At 37.9% G+C, this 22347-nt stretch overlaps 1 protein-coding gene across 1 annotated transcript in view; it reads right to left on the minus strand.

The window, feature by feature from the left end:
- Window positions 1–2423: 2423 nt before the first annotated feature.
- Ano5 (anoctamin 5) overlaps window positions 2424–22347 on the minus strand; it is a 53421-nt gene continuing 33497 nt past the window's right edge. Inside the window, exons 10-18 of the mRNA XM_032895124.1 lie at window positions 22155–22229; window positions 20049–20271; window positions 18302–18471; window positions 15476–15573; window positions 11162–11292; window positions 9502–9707; window positions 7279–7457; window positions 5346–5451; window positions 2424–2761 (exon numbers count right to left, since the gene is read on the minus strand). Coding sequence (XP_032751015.1) covers window positions 2543–2761; window positions 5346–5451; window positions 7279–7457; window positions 9502–9707; window positions 11162–11292; window positions 15476–15573; window positions 18302–18471; window positions 20049–20271; window positions 22155–22229 — 1407 coding nt within the window. The 3' untranslated portion in view covers window positions 2424–2542. The remainder of the gene's footprint in view (window positions 2762–5345; window positions 5452–7278; window positions 7458–9501; window positions 9708–11161; window positions 11293–15475; window positions 15574–18301; window positions 18472–20048; window positions 20272–22154; window positions 22230–22347) is intronic.

Below are 22347 nucleotides of genomic sequence, written 5' to 3' on the forward strand. Positions count from 1 at the left end.
TGTCTATTCTTACCCACAGCTGTATCCTAAAGAATCCCACATGATATTCAGAGGAAACAGATCTGTCTTTCCTCTTGACGATGAAAGGGCGGGGAGGGTGTGGAATCCAGGAGTCCAGAAACACTGCCAAATTCAGACCATTTCATTTAATGACAGCCCCCCTTCTTTTGATGCCTAAAGTAAGTGGCGTGAAGGATTTTGGGTTTTGTGTAAAAGAATGAATGAAGATGATGACGACTTTGAAATGAGTTGTGTGGTTTGGGGCTTTAGCATTGAAGCGTAACTGTTTGATTGAGGTATTAACACATCCTGGCCCAGCATACATCAGGTGTCTGTCGCAGCTAGCTTAACATTGCTACATCAACCAATGTGGCGGTGGAAGCGAAGCAATTCTGCTGGAACAAACTACACCTGATTTTGGCTAACAGACTTTCCAGAAAGGGACTCTAGTTTCTCAGAGTCATGAAAGCAAAGGAAAGTGATCAGTGGGAAATCACAAGGCCAATGTGATGTATCTGACAATGCACTTGAAAGTGAAGATGCAGATAAAGCTTCAGATGTGTTTGCTGTAGGATAAAGTCCAGCTTTGTTCGTTTCTATCATTACTCTGGATATTCAGTGCTTGCCTTGCAGGTTTTGAACCTGCAGTGTATGGGGCAGCTTTGCAAGTCAGCTTTGGCCTTATCTTCCAGTCTAGTTTCATAATATTTTCAAGCCACAAAACTAAAACAAAAGAAAACCTACAATCTTCCTTTAAAAAAAAATTAGCACCATGAAGAAGGCAATGTACACTGTGTGTGTGACAAGCACGGTGGTGAGAGTGTGATTTGATAGGCTACAAGAACCTCACCTGTGGATAGAATCATCCTCAAGACGACTGGTTGTCTTATGTTGACCATCTCCACAGAACAAAATTATCTCTCAATTATGAAATAATTTCAAGTGACCCAAACATGTTTACAAATCTACCTAGTATGTGACAAATCAACATTGTCAATAATGTGATGTGCTAACTCTTTTATCATTTTTATAATATCCATAATCCCTAGTTTTAGATACTTAATGTCTATCAGTAGTTAGTTAATACTGTGATATCAGCTATGCTGTGAAATAGTGTTATTGGTAAGCAAACACTACTTTTAAAAAATCTTGTGATCAGTTTTTTTGTATGTATGTGATTTTAAAAAACACTCCTCTATAGCTGAATTCTAATTTAAATCTGAAGATTAGACTATACTGTAGCTGGACTATGTCTCCCACTCCAGTAGTAAGTTATATGCAAACACATGAGTGGTACCGTATTAACTGAACCAATGACAAGAATCGAGGTATATCCACATAGCCAAAAGTGTGGAAGGGATCATTCAACAAATAGACTTTTTCCTACCTATCACCTTCTCACGTTGTTGATTATTTTGATGATAAACTCTGTGCTCACAACACTGACAGTTTCTCTAAGAGAAGACAAGTTGACATCTGAAATGTTGTATCATGTCAAATCAACAGTCATTTAGACAATTGTTCATATGTCAAGGGCATAGAAAGAAGGGACTAGATGTTGAAGGGCAGTGTAGCCCATGAAAAGACTGTAAACTTACAAGGTTTGGAGTTTGTTTAGAGTAAAAAGAGTCACATTTTGTAAACTGTGCCCAACTTCTACAAATGGATAGGGCTCAAAAAGGCTTCATGATGCAAAAATCAGCATTTCAGAGAAATTTAAAAAGTTCCACTTTATAATCAAATGAGTTACTCTCTATGTGTTGTCTTGAATTCTTTAACTCTTAAGAAGACACGCTGACTTCACACAATACCTGCACTTACGAGACCTGCAGCCACCATGATGTTGAAAGCAGTCAACAGAATGGAAACACTACCTTTAAGAGCCTTTTGACTGTCTTTTATAAAAATTCATTTAGTCTCATAGGGAAAGGAATTCAACCTTTAGGAAAGGCTATCTGGGATTCTGATTGAAGCTACCTTTCACCCGACATCATTAAGAGCACACTGCTCCTATCATTTTTTACCCAGTGTTTGTTAGTAGGTGAGATTTCCCAAGACTTCTGATTTTCGCTTTCATTTGTGCATTTTATAACAGCAGATGTTTTGTGACTTGGTGGATCTCTTTGCTCGTTTTCTCTTTGAAACAATCCTTTTCTTGTCTGGTGGGAGACAGGAAACATTCAAGAGTTGACGGTAGAGATGTACAGTTGCCCTGGGTAGTGACAGAGCACCTGATCCCCCAGGTCATGGTTTCATCTAGGTAGCAACAATCCATGACGTCCCGTATGCCGAATCCACAGGCTCCGCCTATAACTGTGTATAGGACCCCGGAGGGTCCTGGAATCACCCAGTGGATGATGCCAGCCTACATTCTCTTCTGAGAGCACACTGCCAGTCTCTATTGAAGTGCATAAAGACACTGAGTTAAAAATAAAAGAAGGAAAGAAAAACAAATGGCTACATGGCTTCCAGCATCCAGCCCAAAAAGCAGAGGCAACCGTGGACAGAGAAAGTGCAGAAAGCTTCTCCACCTGTGTGTGGATTAGACTGAAGTTTTGGCCTTCAGGGATTTATTGTTTACTGACACATTCTTCATGATGTTACCATATTCAACGTCCAAGTTTTCTTTCAACTTGTTGAGCTCAAAGTCATGGATTATTTTGACAGTCATTAACTTTTCTCGTTTGATTTTCTCCGAGACATCTTTAGGAACATCTGGTATCATCCAGGCCAATAAAAATTTAAACAGAAACACAATGTGCTAGGAGAGAGATAAAGAGATAAAGGAGACAATCAGACATACTGTTAGGATCAACATGAATTTGGCAAGGAGTCATTACAGGTCCCCTGAGAAACTGATAAATTCTGTTGGACCTAGGAAACACCAAGTTTACCATATTTGTGTGTGTGTGTGTGTGTGTGTGTGTATCTGTACGCGCGTGCACGCGCACCTATGTGTACCCATATATGCATGCTCTTACATGGGCTTATCCTGTAATTTTCCCACAAACAATGGAATTAAATAAATGTATATTTATTTTACATTTAAATAACCAATTGGAGAAATGGATCATGGCTATTTTTTTTTTAAAAATCCTCCACTTTATCTGTGTCCCATTATAAGAACCTAATAAAACCTCTAAAATAATCCAATTTCCTTTAAAAAGGGAAGCTCACACTCAACCGTGTAATTGGTGACGTAGTGTGATGTGCAAACCTAAGGCATAGCAGCCATTTTATTTTAGATTAGTAGAACACTTTCAGGAATGAAGAGGCCGGGCCTTCTGTGGACATTAGTGTAGGGCAGAATTGAAAACAAGGACCCAACACTGGTTTATACCAGCCAGGCCTCAAAGTCTTTTCTGCCCTGACCCATCTGGAACAGTAGAACTACAGACTGAACTTTTGTGGGCATGGTGGTTTAAAAATGCTTGGCCCAGGGAGTGGTACTATAAGGAGGTATGGCCTTGGGGGAGAAGTCTGCCCGGATGCTGCCATGCTTCCTTCTATGATGATAATGGACTAAACCTCTGAAACCATTAAGCCAGTCCCAATTAAGTGTTTGCCTTTATAAGAGTTGCCATGGTCATGCTGTCTCTTCATAGCAATGGAAACTCTAAGACAGTGGGTTTCTAATGAAAGATAGGCTCACTACCTCCACACACTGAGCGTGTTATATCATTCTTTTAGTTCCCTGACTCTTGAATGGGCAATCCTATTCACTGTGCAATAAAATGTCTATCAAGAAAGAAAAAGGGCAAAACAAACAGGAGTCAAGAGGAAAGAAAACCAAGGCACAGTCCTATCTCTTTACAGGTAAGAAAACATGACCACTGAAATTTGAGGTAGGACTGGCATTGTATCAGAGATGCAACAGAGGAAGGAAGTGTTTGAAAGGATGTTTTTGTTTGCACTCCACTTTCGAAGTTGAAGAGTGTGCTTTCAGATCTAGGTGATTAAGTCAGCATCTGCAACAACCATGTGGTCCAATAGGGAATAACATGTTTGTAAAGCTTCAGAATTCCAAGAGTTTATTCATTTTAAGGCCGCTAATAATGAAGGAGATGGGACGGCACTGTACTTCATAACTTATTAGACGTTGGACAAAAATGGAGCAATGCCTTAAGGGATTTTCAAGATTGTCAAAATTAAGGTTAAAAAAAATAATGCAAACAGTCTTAGGCTTTTAATTTCAGAACAAACTAATGTAGCATTGGTAGGAAACTTTTCAATATTCAATATTTCAAAAACAAACCACTTGTAATTTTTCTTCACAGAGTTCCTGAAAGATGAATGCAAAAAAATTAGGTAGCAAACCAAGGGGAATGCTGAAAAGAGTTTACTCCTAGAAGACTGATGTGTGTGTGTGTGTGTGTGTGTGTGTGTGTGAGAGAGAGAGAGAGAGAGAGAGAGAGAGAGAGAGAGAGAGAGAGAGAGAGAGAGAGAGAACATAAACCTAAGTAGGGAAATACTTTGAAGCATATTGTATGAAAGAAACATGACTAATATTTATAAAGTTATAGCATATAAGTTTTGATTAAAGTCTTAGGTAAAACTCTGATGAATACATTATTTCGGAGTTGAGAGCTATTAAATATCAAAACTGTATTATTTAGTGAATAAGTCAGGTACCAGCATGCTCTAAAGTGTCCCTTTGGCATTTCTGTGGCAGTATTCACCAATGGTCACTCTAAAAGACATTAATAAAGGCTGTTGATGAACTGAAATGATACAGATCAAGGGTGCATGGCTACTAACTCAGCCAAAGCTATTGGGTTTTGAGACTTCTGTACTTCAGAAGAGGAAAGCATATAAATCATATACATACATCATATGCACATACACATACATATGCATATATATACTATTATTTGGAGGGACAGGAGGAAGACGATGGTTTATATATGAAGACAGCGTCAAGTGTGATCTTGTTTGTGACATGCCATTCTAAGATGTCTACAGCTATAGCCTCACACTAAAAACTTCAAAGTTGAAAGTTTGAATACTGATTTCAAGATTGTCAAAATTAAGGATAAAAAATTAGTAGACACAACTTTAGGAGTGTTGTGGCACAGAGCCTTCAGTGCACATGTTCTAAAAAAGTAGCCTTTTCCTCACTTTGCTGCTATTGCCTTTATATTGCTGTTGCCAAGGTGTGTTTCCCGATTGTGTGTGAGTAACCAACTCCCATGGGGACGTTACAACTTATGACAACGAATGATCTCTTTAAGAGAAAGGTGAAGAAGCAAACTTCTCCATGAGAGGTGTGTTCACAGACAGCTATTTTGGAGAAGGGCACAATAGACAGAGATAAGAAAGAGATGGGGGAATCCAGGTCAGCTTACTTCCATTACTATGATGAAGGTCATCTTGGCGGCAAGGACATGCCAGAATTGCATGTTATGGCCATACTTCCCCTCGTGATCAGGAGGGTACCTATAATCTCTGTACCTAAAAGGGAAAAAGAACACAGTGAACCGTACGTAGGTGGACACCTAGGTATAGAGAGATGATCAATTGTAGATAAATATGATAGATGATAGACAGATAATGGAGAGATTGTCAATCTAGGATACCGATGATAGTTGATAGATGATAGGTAGATAAACAAGTAGACATGTAGGTAGAGAGATAGATAATCTGTAATAAATAGGTAGATAGGTGATAGATATAGATGACAGATAGACAGATGACAGATGGATGACAGACAGGTATTTAAGGGAAGTTTAATAAAGAGACTTGGCATAAGTTTTGATTGTTGCTCTTAGGAGATTGAGTGCCAATGCAGATCATAAGAAAATAACAGATAATGTTAAACCTTTTCCTATTCATACAGCTCCAGGCTTGTGCTTCTTACCTACAGTACATCCCTAGTCGGAGATAAACCAGAGGGACTTCTTTAGTCTAATGCAAACTTCTCTCAGCAGAGAGCAAGTGACCATGGAATTTTGTCAAAATCCTCTTCCCATCTGACCCATCTGACTCGATCTCTGAGACTCTGTTTGATGCCAGACTGATGTCCTTTAAAACTCAGTCTAGCTTTTACAAACTGAGGATACCAATCAGACAACTGAGATCTCAGTCTTGAACACTGAGCCACAATCTCTTAGTATCCAAGTGTGCTGGAAATCAGTGGTTTTGTTTTTTCTGACTGTTCTGTAATGGTTTTCTTGCTTTATCAGCATCCTCAAGGAAGAGTTCAGGGTGAGGTTGCAATTAAGATTAAAGGTCTTTGTCTGTACATATGTGTGCATTTGTCTATTGGTCTGATATCTATTGACATCTATTTATGATTTATCTACTCTGTATCTTATATATTTCTACATCTATATATCACATACTATCTCTGCTTATCAATCTATGTGTCTATCATATATCTATGAAAATATCTATATTTATCATATATTTATATCATCTGCCTATTTATCTGTCATCTATCAATGACCCTATCATATTTTTTCTTGATCTTTACTATGTCTGTCTATCATCTATCATCTCCATATTTATCAATATATCATCATTATTTATCTATCTATACCATCTATGTCTATTATCTACATATTTATGAATTTATATATCTATGTACCTATATACGTATGCACATATGTATGTATGTAGGTATCTATCTATCCATCTATTTTCTATTTATCATTAATCTACCAAACTTCTTGTACATCTCCATTAGTCATTTATCATCTATGTATCTCTATTATTAATCCACCTAGTATTGAAAACTATTTTTATATTCTATGGTATAAATATCCTCACAGAACACGATACACTGAGTATGGTAGTAACAGTTAACATGTCCCACCTCACACATTCTATGCTGAAGAAAACCTTTAAGTGAAATGATGGCTAGTGAACTGGCTCCATTAATTATATATAATTTGCATATCATATATTGTTATTTCTCCATTTATTAGTATGTTTTCTGAGAATAAATGGTAAAATTCAGTTAAATAACTATACTGACTGATAGAAAGTTGTTACAAATGACGTCCAGGGATCAAGGGCTAGACAGTGAACAATATTTTCAGGTATAATTCAAGAATAGGAAATTATTTAAAAAGAATATGACCTCTATCCATAATGTCCTTTCGTTTTATACCTTCTGTCAGCTTGCATAATGTGTGAATTCCAGAACTGATACATGGTATCAACCCAAGAAATGTGTTGTCTCAAGTAAACCTTTTAGACAGTAGGACACACATTAGGAAAAAGACAATTTAAGAAAGACATTAAAAGTATAGTGCTAAAACCTAGACAGAAGAAGACCTGCAGGTGACGAAGTCTTTTTTCTCCATGGGCGCTGTGTGGTTGGGAAAGTCAGCTATCAGGAACACTGACAGGCTGTTATTGATGTATCCACTCAAGGGCTCTGTGGAATTCTTTGAGTAGGCATAGAAGTAAACTAACCGGGGGATGATGTCAGATGTGAATGAGACAATGAAGGCCTGATGGACAAAGGGAGAGAAAGATGATAAGCTTAGTCCAGTGCTCAAAGTCTAACCCACTTTTGTGAGCCACATGAACGTGAGATGACTCAAACACCACTCTAGAACACACGAGGGTTCATGGGTAGCCTGGGATTAATCTTCCAAGATTTCATAACTACAAACTAGTCAAGTCAAGAATTGAACCTATATGTCTTTGCTGCTCCGAAGCATGTTCTTTGCCCTTGGCCTTGCCATGGCTCATGTTCCTGATTGACACATCCACTGTCCTTAGAAAGGGGCTAGGAGAGAGATAGGTGGGGAGAGGGTAATTCATTTGTCAGTATCTCTGTGTGGTTTTGTATCTACGTGTGTATTTCTGTTTGTATTTGTGTATTTGTGTGTGTCTCTGTATATTCTTAAAATCTTTGTGTATGAGCATATAGGTGTATATGTCTGTATGGATGTACCCATGTGTATTCATGACTGTGTCTCTCTGTATGTCTTATGTGTAGCTGTGTCTTGTGTCTGTGAGTTGAGTATGTCTATAGCAGGGTGATGAATGAAAGGAAGGAGTATGGGTTGACACTTGATCGTAGCTTATTCCAAGTAATTCCAGAGCTTCGTACTGTGGGGTTGCTATTTTTTTTTAAAGTGAAATGATCAGAAAAATAGTTTGTATATTCTAGATCACATGAATGCACTTAGAACCATCTACCTACTCTGGCACCAGTGCATTTAATGGTATATATTTAAAAACCCTTTTCTGGAACTGCAGGGTTTGCAACCCCACAGGAAGAACAGCATCCACCAACCAGACCCCCAGAGCTCCCAGGGACTGAACCACCAACCAAAGAGCACACATGGAGGGATCCATGGCTCCAGTAGCAGAGGATGGCCTTATCTGGCATCCATGGGAGGGGAGGCCCTTGGTCCTGTGGAGGCTAGATGCCCCAGCATACAGGATGTTAGAGCAGTGGGGTTCCAGTGGCTCAGTGGGTGGAGGAGTGCCATTATAGAGGCAGCCGGGAGGGGGATGGGAAGGGGGATTTGTGGAGGGGAGTCCTGGAAGAGGGACAACATTTGAAATGCAAATAAGTAAAATAACCATGTTCTTAAATAAAAAAGATTAAAAAAAACCATAAAAAACCCTTTTCTGTTCTTCTATGGCAATGAGTTATAATTTGTATTTCTGTTGCTTATTGAGTATGTCCAACATTATTTCCTCATAATTGGTAATTTCAAACAGATTTTTAAAAACTGTCACAGAGCAGTGTTTCACAGTTTCCACGGTTTGGAGCTTTCTTTTTGTTTATTTTTTCCAACAAATTAGCTCTTGTTTCATGCAGTATTTGTATATATTATTCTTTTATTTTCTAGGTTGACTATGATTAATTTTATTTTTATCTCTTTACTGCTTCTATTCATGTGTTGTGTCTCTGAGCTTTCCTTTGGCAGCTGAAGTCCGATGCTTAGGGGATGTTTTCCTGTCTTAGTTTTTAAAGAACATTATCAGCTGAGAATTTTTCTGTAACGTTTCTCTAGCTCATTTCTCCATGTTCATATTGTATTTAAGCTTTACAATTTCAACCATGTTTCCTTTATATATTTATTTCCAAAATAAATCCCAATTCCCAGTTGTCAAATCTCCTTTTGATTATCTCAGTAAAACTTCACTTGAAGAAAAGACCCCATAATTTTGATAAATATGAAGGCTATAAAACTAGTATTTGTAAAATGTCATTTTAAAAATCAAATAAATTTATGTTTATATGTGTATAATCACTCCAGGGCTGCATTGTTCAAGCATGTCCCATTATCATTGATTTTTCTGCCTAGATTGGTGCAATCTGGAAAACAACATCATGAAATTCCAAGAGGAAAGTACAGTTTTATTCCTATTTTTTTTTTAAGAAAATAACATTTAGGATAGCTTGTCCTTCCAAACCATCATTGTGATGAAATTGGTGCCAATGAGGCGTGAGTTATGTACCATTGATACTTTTCCGCCCCAACAGATACAAAAACAAATGCAAAGTCATCCCCTGGAAAGAGGCACACTTACATTAGTTGCAACAGAAAGGATGGCCATCCCGTAAAGAATGTCTTGCCAGACACCTATGGAGTGAGCTTTCGCGGCGACAGGTCTCCTGTACTGAGTTGTCAGTTTCCAGGCATCCACTCGGATTCCCATGATGTTGTTCATGAGAGCAAACAGGGGTGCCAGGGGAAAAGAGGCCACAAATAGCGTGACAAACCCAAACTGCATAACTAAAGAGACACGGGTCATCCATCATTATGATGCAGAGAGAAGGTCCATTCATCCAGTTCCTGCCACCTGTACACTCACCACTTTTCAGCTGGTTTGTTAGGAAGTGAATGATAACACTTAGTCACCCCTCCTTGCTTTTTAAGTAATCAAGAAATAACCTGAGGGAGAGGCAGTGTGGGCTTTCAAGGTGTCAGTCTCAGATTTTCACGCACAATACTAGTTACTCTGTTTAGCTTTATTATCTTCAACACCAAAAATAATGATAGCCAGAGTCCACTGCCCAATTATCTCATGACTGAAAGAATAAGTGAGAGTTTTCAATACTCTCACTGTGGTTGGCTTTCAATGCACAGAAGCTAATTGTGTTATAAGTATTTTACATCTTTATGTCAGTACCAACCTCTCCTGCCTGTGTATATACATTCATTCAAAACATACAGTGAGAAAAATTCCATTTTATCATCCTATAAAGTGATAGCTACTTATTGAATACCTAAGCTGCATAAAATAAGATTTCCCATCTCTTTATGCAATGATGTATACAATATAATCTAACCAAGGCCATACAGTATAAAATACATTGTGGTAATGCTGATTTATCGTGAAGGATAAAAATGCTTTCTACTAGAAAGACAGACTTTAAGATGAAGTATAAAGCATATCTGGTAAACAGCAATCACGCAATGGTTTCGGATCGTCTCCTTTGTTGTACCATGATTTTGATAGTAAGTACATAACTGCCCTCTATAGCTCTGGCAAGGCAGGGGATGTCTTTGAACAGAAGCGCCCCATGACAGACTACACAAGCAGCTTAAGCACCAGCCATCTAAGATCTCAACTCAGTGTGCCTTCTTTGTTTAATCACGAGGACAAAGAAAAATGGGACCATTTTCTCCACTTATCCATCCACCCATCTATTCAATAACATCCTATTTTCCACCAATACATATACACATCCCTGTATCTTCCATCAATCTGCTATCCATATGTATATATATACCATATATACATATATATATACATATATATATATTAATTTGCTATCCATACATATCTCTGCCATTAATTCACCCACCAACTCATTCATCCATCTTTATGCTATCCATATACCCATCCACCATATGTGTGTATGTGCCATCTATTCATCTACTCATTTATCCATCTATCTACCTGTCCATCAATATATCTACCACCCACCTATACATACACAAAATTACATATCCTTCCATTTCCCAGTATTCATATATCTGCCATCATTCATCTGTCTACATACATGGATCTTATACCCACCAGGCATCTATGCATTTATCCATCTAGTCATCCATCCATCCATCCATCTATCATTTTCATTCAATAAAATCAAGCATCTACCATCCATAAAGAACTTACAAGAGATGAAAACTACTCATTTTATTAGTGTTGATGGTGCTTCAGAACCATGATTGGAAATTACCTGTTTCCAAGTACTCATAGAACAGCCCACGATGTCCATAAACCTGAAGGTCATGATCTTGCTCCCAACGACTGTACAGTTTCTCAGAGTGGGTCCGGGTTCTTCGGCGTCTCCACCAATTAAAAATCAAGCTGTCAGAAAGGATAAAAGTTGACATGTAAAGAAAGAAGACAGAGGGCCAGTGTGTTAAGTCTGGAAACTATCAGAAAAAGAGGTTAAGTACCTTTAACTAGCACAATAGGAGATAACGTCCAAATGAAAACCTAGTATAGTTTTTTTTTTCCACACGTGGTGGTGCAGAGAAGGCAAGCAGCTCCCACTGTACCTGCTCACTCAAAGACAGTTAGGTAAATAGAGCGTATTAAGAGGGGTGGTCAGGGCTTGGGGCAACTTCCAATCTCCATGCCTCTGAATGCTCAGAAAACATTTACAGAAGTGAGAAATTGATTTAACAGAAAATGTACATGAAAGGAAAAGCAGAGGCTGATTTAAGTAAGTGCAATATATGACAAGACACTAAACAACCAGACTCTATACCATATAAGGTAGATTATAATAGTGTTGGATTGTGCCAAGGAATAAGTTTGCATTTTTTAACTAGCAAATTAATCAGTACAACAGACATGCTGAGAGAGTTAATATTAAACACAAAAGCACTTGGTATCAAATACCTTCCAAAGTTTGCTTCTAACAGATAATCCTAGAACCAAGTTAGCGCAGTCTGATTAAAAGAGACCAACAGAACGGAGGCACATGTCCTCATCAGTGTGAAGGGCATTTGAAATAAAAACCAAAGTGAGAAATTGCAAGGTCATATTCAAATGAAAGGTATGAAAAAAATAAATCAATGAAATAAAACAAGCGATGGGTTGTGGTTATTAAACAGAATGTGTTGCTGCTGGATGGTAGACCCTTCAGGTACTACGTTTTTGGAGTAGAAGAAAAAAAAACCACATTCACAGTTTTCCAAAACAAATAAACAACCCAAAACAAAATCTATCAAAGAGCCAAGACAATAGGGATGCATTACACTCTGCACTTTTATGCATTTAAAGTGGTAGCTCCTAACCAGAGTGATTTTGCCAGAGAAGCTTTGCAATATTGGGAAACATTTTTCGGGTGTCACAATGGGGACGGACGATGGGGAGATGGCCAAGCACCGCCTCATGGTAACTCCAAGAAGGCATTTTATTTATCCTGCAGTGCAAATGGAAACACAGGGATGCTTCAGGTAACTCATGACTGAGTGACCTCATGAGATTACTAAAAAACAGAAAGATAAAATTTATGATAAAACATATTTTCTACACAATACCTAAAGAGGAAGAAAACAAGAACTGGTTGCTAATGCTTTTGAAGCATTACTACAAATTAAAAAATAAAAAAAAAAAAGATACGCAGCCAGGTAGGAAATGCATCAAACAGCATGAACAAGTGTACATCTACGAAGGAAACACACACAGCCCGAGAGCCATCTTTTCATGTTAATTAATCAGGCAAATGAAAAATAAGACCCGAAAGAGACAGTTGATATGTGCAGATGGATGAATGGATAAATAACATTATCATGTGGACTGCTGCAGCTTAGTGTATTAGGAAGAATAAGAATAATTATTTATATATAGCTCAGATCCAATCTGAAACACAAAAAGAGGGAGAAAGGATAGGAGCGCACACAGAGGGTCCGGGAGTGGGGACACTTAGGAATCCCACAGATCCTCTCTGAGCTCCTTTCCATAGGGACTTCTGGATTCCCACAGCACAGGTAATTACACTTAATTCTACACTAATTACTTCTATTCTGTTAAAATCATTCACCTATGATCTATTTAAAGCTATTTTTGAATAACTGAAATTTGCCCCAAATCAAATTTTATATTTTGTGTATGGATGTCTGATTTTCTTCAACATTTCCTAAAGTGAAAGCTTACTTGTTTTATCAATTAATATAATTTTTTATTATTTTTGCAACCAGTCCTTAAATAAATTAGCTATGTTTGTACATATCACAGATTTCTTTTTTTTTTCCAGAGTCAAGCTGCACCTCCTAATTTTATATTTTTTTTATTAACTTGGTATTTCTTATTTACATTTGAATGTTATTCCCTTTCCGGTTTTCGGGCAAACATCCCTAATCCCTCCCCTCCCCTTCTTTATGGGTGTTCCCCTCCCCACCCTCCCCATTGCCGCCTCCCCAAACAATCACATTCACTGGGGTTCAGTCTTAGCAGGACCCAGGGCTTCCCCTTCCACTGGTGCTCTTACTAGGATATTCATTGCTACCTATGAGGTCCGAGTCCAGGGTCACTCCATGTATAGTCTTTAGGTAGTGGCTTCGTCCCTGGAAGCTCTGGTTGCTTGGCATTGTTGTACATATGGGGTCTCGAGCCCCTTCAAGCTCTTCCAGTCCTTTGTCTGATTCCTTCAACGGGGGTCCTGTTCTCAATTCAGTGGTTTGCTGCTGGCATACGCCTCTGTATTTGCTGTATTCTGGCTGCATATCACAGATTTCTGACATCTTCATTTCTCCCTATTATCTATAGAACGACTCTGTCACCAATCCTATACTCTCTTCATTTTTACTGAGCTTTAAAATCAAGTGGAATAATTACTCTGTCTTTATTCTCTAGTTTCTTAACCTCCCACATAATATTTAGAATCTGTTTGTCTATACAGAAAATAATATTGATGTTTTCATGACATTTATGCATGTGCCAACATATGGAAAAAAGACAGTTTTACTATGTTATGTTATTCAGTCCAGAAACACACCATTTCTATCCATTAATGTTTTCAATTTCATACAATAAATAGGAAGTAAATCAAATCCCTGCCTTCAGATTGCTTCTAAAAGAGTGTCATATCCACACACAGATTGAGGCCTTTATTATCCTTTCTCTTTTCATTGGCGGAAATATTCTTCTGATGAAGGTGATCAGCTGGTATTTTAGTTATATATACATTTATGTTATGTATATGTATATTTATGTACACATAAATTTATGTACATAAATATACATGTATATGATGTGTTCATTATTGTTGTGGTTTTGGAGTAGGGAGCAATTCTTTTATAATGACCTAAGTTTCCTAGTGTTTCTATGCCTGTACAAGATAATATAAGGATTAAAATACAAACAAACAAAAAACCTTCAAAGGTTCAATGCTTAGTAATAGTTACAATTAAATGCAACATCCCAGGGTTCAGGTACCATCTGGTAAGAGAGGGCAGAAAGACTGTAAAAACCAGAGGTCAGAAGAACTGGAAGAGGGTGAAGCAGTGTCTTTTGAAGAAGACAAGACTCATGTACTCATGCATCCAGCCCCTATGGCTATTAAACACAACCTCAAAGCAGTCAACATCCAGCATGAAGTAGTGTGTGTGTGTGTGTGTGTGTGTGTGTGTGTGTGTGTGTGTGCGCGCGCGCGCGCGCATGCGCACGCGTGCGTGTGTTCATGAGCCTTGGCTGATAGATTCTGAAGAGTGGGGATAATCTTTTTTTTTTAAAGCTGTGGTCCCTGGTAGGTTGACTAACCTCTGATAGATGGTCATATACTCATTAGTACATGTACAGTATAAACTGAACTAATGGAGCACAGCAAAAGACAAGTGAAAGAGAGGAGAGGAAGTTAGAAGTGGGTGGTGAGATAGAACATAGTGGCTCTTAGAGGAGTTGAAGGAAGAGCAGAGTGAATAGGATATGAATAGGATTAGAGTACATTATATGCACATGTGCAATTCTCAAAGAACCAATACAAATTCTATATTAAAATTTTGATTTACAAAAGTATAATATGAAATATGTAGAATAAGCAACTGAGAATCTAATATGTCGATTCCCCAGTTAAATCTTTACGGCTTCACTTCAAGCAGCAGAAATGCACATTTAAAAGCTCAACACAGTGTGAGGTTCATGCCTTTAGTCTTAGCACTCCAGGCTGATGGATCTCTGTGAATTGTGAGTTCCAGGTCAGCCAGGGCCATATGGTGAGATGCTGTCTCAAAGGGGGACCAAAAAAAAAAAAAAAAAAAAAAACTGAAACATCACATTGCACTCAGTAAATATGTATATGCAAGTGTCATTTGTCATTGAAAATAAAACTAAAAAAAAAGCTTTGATGGCCATGCAATAAAATAAATACAACCATACAACCAAAGCCTTTATTACGAAGGCATCCTGCACTGGTCACTGAACATGAGTTGTTTCTGATTGCTTAGATGTTTTTCTGACAAAGATAATATGGCAGTAATAAATACACCCATTTTCATGTACCTATTTAAATCAAATATGCAAATGGGTGAGTCATACGTACGGTTGACAGGCTTCATGGATGTTTCCAAAAATCTGTTTCCCAATCATGATGATGGTGAGCTGGGTGGTCAGCTCTATCAGACAGCCTGGAGGACCACACTGTTCCAAAACAAGAGAGAAAACAAAGATGGAAGAGGAGATACAGAATTTTGCAACATCTGGAATATCTGAAACTCAAGAAGTTACAACCAAGAGTTATAATATGGCTGGGCAAGACAGAAATGGAATTCAGGAGCCAACCAGTCCTACAGACCATTTACCAGTGTAGCTGCATCACGTCCATTTGTATACTGTGTTGGAGATACATACTTCATAGTCTTATTCTTAAAAAAAAAACACCAACAAAAAATATGAATCCTTATATCTGTCTGGGCTAGGTTAAAATGTGGCATAATTTTCATGTGAGCAGTTTGGGAAACATTGGTCATGTCTAATGAACCATAGAAAAGCCCCTCCTTGATTCGTGAACCTTTGCTGAATGCTTTATAAAGAATAAAAGTCCTATTCTACTTACTTTATAATTTACTGTGAAACCATACATAGGCTCTTTGATAGTGTCAAGTGTCGACCTGTTAGGGTGTAGAAGAATCATCTGGGCAAAGAGCCTCTGGACATACATATGGAGGATCATGTCTATGTTAGTAATTGAAGTTAGAAGACCTGCCCACCGTGGGTGGCACCATTTCCTAGATGGAATCCTGGATTGTATAAATGGAGAAAGGAAGTTGAACAGCAGCAGGCATTCATTGCTCTCTGATTTCTGACTGTGGATGAGATCTGAACAACTGTTTTAAGTTTCTGGTACCTTGAGTTTCCTGCCATGATGTTCTCTTGAATTGTGAGAAGAAAATAATCTCTTTATCCTTTAAGTTGGTTTTGTCAGGGTATTTTATCATAGTAACAGGAAAAGAAGCCAAGAGAGGCTCCATATCAAGTTTTGCTCAAAGGAAACTCAAACAGATGGTAAAATTGATCAATGGATGGAGAGTTAGGAGCCATCTAGGATAGGCTAAAAACTAACGAGTGACTTTCTAGATATGGTCCATTGTTTTTGTGGCTGGGATGGGTAAAACAAGGCCTTCAGAGATCTTATTTCAGGATTGATTCTTATTATTGTTATGTCTTTCCTGTCATTATTAACTTAGTCTAATAATTCCTGGGTATTAGCCTACCTTATTGGACAGATTTTGTGCAGATCAATGAAAATGTACTCTCTTGTAGGAATGCTATTGTAGACAAATTGATGATTTCATATTTTTTAATAATGATTCTATAGAATTCCTAAATTTATACAAGTAATTTTGAGCTCTCTATAGTATGAAAGCTGTAATTAGAGTTTTGAAAATCTTCATGTGTCACAGGCTAATTGCACTTGGATAGAAAGCAGACTTCGAACATATTTACAATCAAGGAAAAACAATCCTTCTAGGCTATCTGTGAGACCATTATCTGATAACTAAAGGTAATAAACTGGGAATGTACAATTTTCTGTAAATTCAAGGACAGAAGATAAAATGTTGCCTGGATTTATCTGTACAAAACTTCAAAATTAATGAGACACAAGGCAGATGATTTGTATCTGGACAAAACTGTGCTAACTTATGACATAAGAATTATTGTTTTAAACCTTTATTGAACTTGTGAAGCTAGTGACAGATATTGAATGTTTAATTAGGTACTAGTCTTAATGGAAATACATGTAAACATTCCTGCTGAAACTCCTCATTCAATTTATTGACTTGAATTAATGTTTTGAACTTGTGCTGAACTTGTTTTGGATTGTAAAATCACTTGGAAAACCATGTGATCTATTCTACTGAGAAAGTATAACAACTAAGAATGATGATGATAAGGGACAAGATTTCTTTCATTCAGCAATAAAAAGAAAAATAATTTTTAATTTCACCAATAAAGAGATGAGCCTTTCTTCTTCCAGAAATAAAGAGGATGAGTTTTTTTTCCTTTCTTAGGTTTTTTCCTTTCTTTCTTAGGGTTTTTTTCTTACTTTTAGCAATAAAAACAAACTTTTTTTTCCTCTGAGGAACAAAGTTTATTATCTTTCATCTGAAGTGAGTTTTTCTGCATTGGAACTTGCTTAGTGAAACTTGCTCTTGGGGGCTTTTGCTTCATCTTCATTCACCACGTGTGTGTGTGTGTGTGTGTGTGTGTGTGTGTGTGTGTGTGTGTGTGTGTGTGTGTGTAAATATACATGGAAACTTATGGAATTGATGAGAAAAATGGTTAGAGGCAGCCAGAATGTGTGTGTCTATGAATGTATGTGTTTCTGTGCATATTGCCTATGTAAGAGATTTTCTTTCTGCATGCCTGACATTCTTTTCCTGGTTCTCAAGGAGTTATGGAACTCCAAATCTCTTACCTGAATAGTGAAATAGTGAAAAGACTTATAGAGAAAAGAACAAAGAGCCATAATAATCACTTCTTTACTCACCGCCTCCCCTGCCTCCCTGCACAGTGCACACACATTAAACTGCGGGTGTTAATTGCCTGAAACCAGCTGTTTCTTGCTCCAGAATAACGGAGAGTTTAGAAAGGTAAATAAATATTCTTAATAGTAAGCTACTTTTACTCTCACAAAACCAATATTTGTCCCCACTCAAACCGCCAATGCTACACCCTCAGTGGCTGCCATCCAGAGAGAGAGAGAGAGAGAGAGAGAGAGAGAGAGAGAGAACAGATGCCAGACAGGCTCCCAGCAATGGAGTCAGTATCGACTTCTACAACTTGATAATATCTGAGTTAGTGGTAGAGAGAAAGGCAGGTCTTAATTATCTGAGGCCACACATTTGACCTGGAAGAGAGTTCTTACCTCTTCATTTCTCCATAGGTTGAACATATATGTGTACCTTCCAGGATATCCCACGAATTTCCCTTTAAAGAAGGCCACATAGAAGCAAGATGAGTAATAGTTCACAAACTGGAAGAGAAACATCTTCAGAGTGAGGCTGCTCTCATACTCCTGGTGAGTTCGAGGTATTTCTGCCAATAATAACCATCAAGGATAAATGCATTTCCTTGAATGCTATACTTAGAATGCTATTTATACCATTTAAAAATGTGTGAAAATGCTCTTCACTCTGACCTCAATTGACAAATATTAAAGAGTTGTGTGCTTGTGCTAGCTTTCTGTTGGTCATGTTGTGTTGATCCCACAGTTGTGAAAGTCTGGGAAGGAACCACTACATTTCAATGGTGGGAATTTCTCTAGGAATAGGACAGTCTGAATGTGCAATTTGAATGTCTACAGGACTGGAAGTACCTGTCCCTATCACTGCTAGACACTACAGAAAAATCCCATCATGGTTCTCTCTCCTTTGTCTGTGGTCAAGCAGGTTGAAACAAGGTTAGCTTATGCCAAGGGTTAAGATGGTTCTAATTACATTACACTTTCCTCTCATAAACTAAACTCTGATTGCAAATGCTGGCAGAGATAGCATGTGATTTCTTTCTCCTTAGTTAAAAATGCAGTCTCAGTTTGTAATTTAACAAATTCTAAAGATAAGCAAATATTAGACTCTCTTCACAGCCTATTAGAGTACTGTGAGGAGCCCAATGAGTAAGGGAACCACTTTATTTCATGAGGTGATAATTTCTCAGTAGAACAGCTCACCCAGATACTGCCAATGACACTTTCAGAAGTAGGACAAAATAATTTTAAGAACACAATAATCTTCCATTTTGAGGAAGCTCACTTGCATTCATTAAGAATGTCTCGGAAAGTCAGGAATACTTTTCACTAAAGAAATTCATGACTTGGTGTCTGTAAGAGAAGTTCATTTTCTATGATTTGTTCACTTGTTCTTGTACAGAGGATATAAACTTGACTAAGAACTCAAAATTTGAAGATGATTCAAGGACTCCTTCCAAGTAGTGCATGCACAATGCTCTTCCTGCCTCTGTGTGGAGCAGTGGTAGGAATATAAGGCCTGGGTAGTAGCAAGGAGTGCTGTGAGAAGGGATTCCCTTGTCTGCTATGTGGCTAGTCTGGTATATCTCTAACTTGTGCAGCATTGGTGCCCTTTGCAGCATTCCTTGAACAAGTCCTTGCTTTACCTACAACTCTACCACCCTCCCATTTCAGGAGAAACTGTAAAACTTCAACAAGAAAATGATCTAGATTGCAACAGCTACTGCCTAAACAGACATGTATCATGTTCTGGATTCAAGTAAGAGGGACTGATGAGTGTTTTGCTTTTGTTATTTCTTTTCTTATTTCAGAATGAATTCCAGAAGCAAATACCTTTCAAGAACAAAATCAGACAATCTCATGATTTTAGTACAGTGTAGATTCTTATCCGGGTTCAGCTAGCTCTACCCAGGGAATGTTAAAATAAGAACCCTCAAAAAAATGACCAAGGAGTCCCGAACTCTTTAGAGTTTTCTTGCTTCCATTATGAAATGACTGAATGTGGCCCTTAAGGAGTCTTAAAAATCAGCTGTGGATCTACTTAGAGCACCCTTCAGATGCCAACAACATGGGATAGGGGTCAAAGATGGAGGTGCAATGCTGACTGAAACTCGTGTCTAAATCACTCTTCATAATTTGGCCAGCTTACCCATTTTTGTAATCCAGGCAGATATCTTCTCATAAAAAAAGTTCAGTATCAAGATGACAATGCAGTTCAGGCAGGATCCAGAGAGAGAAGTGGCCAGCTGCGGGGTGAAGAAGCGCTTCACGCTCTGCAGGGTGGCTTCACTTTCCATGAAGCTGGCAAAAATGGCAAAGACTGATAGGCGGTACACGATAATGGACACCATACTGCTAAGGAGGAGGGCCATCTGAAGGGAGAACCGAGACTCACTGGATATGCCATTTCCTTATTTTCTTATATTTGCACAGCAGCTCTTTGGACAAAGTAATTTTTCTTGCCATAGAGGCAACAGATAGGACATGACAAAGTAGAAGGCTTAAAAAGAAACTGTTTGGTGGCAATGGGGTAAGCATAAACTAGGGAATAACTGTGATGGAACATGTTGTCACCTTGACAGGAGACAGGCTCTGGACGTGTCTGTGGGTGGGTTTATCTAGTTTAAGTTAATTGAGGTGGAAAGAGCCATTTTAACTATGGGTGACACCACTCTGTGGACCTGAGATCTGGGCAGAAATATAAAGGGGAAAATGAACGGAGTGCCAGCATCCATCTCTCTTTGCTTCATGACTCTGCATACAACGTGACCTGCTGCCTCATGCTCCCATTGCCACATGTGCTCTGCTGCGGTGGGGTATGTCTTTGAACTGTGAACTAAAATAAAAATAAGCTCCTTCTCCCTTTAGTTGATTCTGTCAGTTACTCCATCACAGCAATATGAGAGATGACTACACATTCATCTATTTCATTCATTTTCTCACAGCATTTACAAATGACAACCATATTTCTGAATCTTACTCCTGGCTTGGTATGTTTTGATGTAGCTTTTGAAGTCAATCTATCATCTATCATTTATCCTTTGTCTGTATATCTGTCTATCTATCTATCTATCTATCTATCTATCTATCTATCTATCATCTATCTACCTAGATTATTTTTATCAATATAAATTATCTTTTAAGGTTGTAAAGAAAATAAAAAAAATGATCATGAACCAGAGACTATATGGCCACAAATGAATTTCCTTTTCTGGGAAAATCTGCCAGAACACTAGACTTTAGTGACATAGTTCTCATTGTATATACATTGTATTTTGCAAAGCAATGTGGCTCCATATCAATTCAATGACTCGGAAACTCTAATAAAGTTGACAAAGCAAGTCAAATTGACTGATACGTAGAAAAACTAAAACAGAACAACCATTCTAGGACCATGCTTCCTTGTTAATTTCCCAGAACTGAGCTTGAGGTGCCTATCTGTAACCCCTTTTTATTCATTTTTTTTCTTCTAAAAGTTCTTATGTAACCTAAAAAAATATGCCAACCAACTCTTTCAAGAAATAAAAATATTTTAATAACAACTGTTTAAAAGTATACTATTTATACACTGGAGAAGTTAAGCCACAGTCTACAACAGTTAATTTGTAGTACAATACTTAGTTTGTAGTTTAAATAGTTTATACTTCCACTTGACATTCCCTCATTAAAATTCCCAAATTAAATTAAATTCTCATTTAATTCCCAAATTAAAGGCTAACGGTAAATCGTACACAAAGTAGGAAGGGGAAGGAAATGAAAATATCTCATTGGTAAATTAACGTGTTAACTATAGATGTAGAGAGAAGCCAGCAACTTCCTCAACACAGAAGTTGTCTTCTTCAGATTTTATTCTGCTTATTTCAACAAGAAAATGAAGTTTCATAGTTCAATTGCTCAATAACATGTATAGATACTTTAAGGGAAGTAAAGGCCAATGAATAATGTTGATAACACTAACCAGAGACTGCAAGAGGAATGTGACACTCATCTTTGGTTTCAAGGTATCAGTCAATGAGACATACAGGAAAGGGCTGTGAAGTCAGGGTTCCCCACCGTATCTTTCTACAAATTTCAATATTAGGAAAAATCTATGCAAATTACGGCATGCATTGTATGAGAGGGATAGGCAATGTAGGAAGAATGGAACATTGTAGGAATGATCTGAGAACTGATGCACAGAGAGCTGTGGAGATAACTGTGGTCCATAAATGACTATGTTTATAGAAATGATAAAGGACTCCAAAATGCTGCTTACCCCAAAGGTCACTGTGGTCCCTGACACAAAGTACCAGGGGATGCGATGGCACAGAGGCATATGTGGCTCCATCTCCTGTAATATTAGAAAAATAACAAAGTAACATGTGGTCCTCACAGTTGCGACTCCAAATGACAGTAGGAATAGCAAGGATTACACTGAAGGTAGAACCCACATAGATGGCTCTCTTGTC

This window comes from Rattus rattus, chromosome 2, assembly GCF_011064425.1.
Source record: "Rattus rattus isolate New Zealand chromosome 2, Rrattus_CSIRO_v1, whole genome shotgun sequence".
Classification (NCBI taxonomy): domain Eukaryota; kingdom Metazoa; phylum Chordata; class Mammalia; order Rodentia; family Muridae; genus Rattus; species Rattus rattus.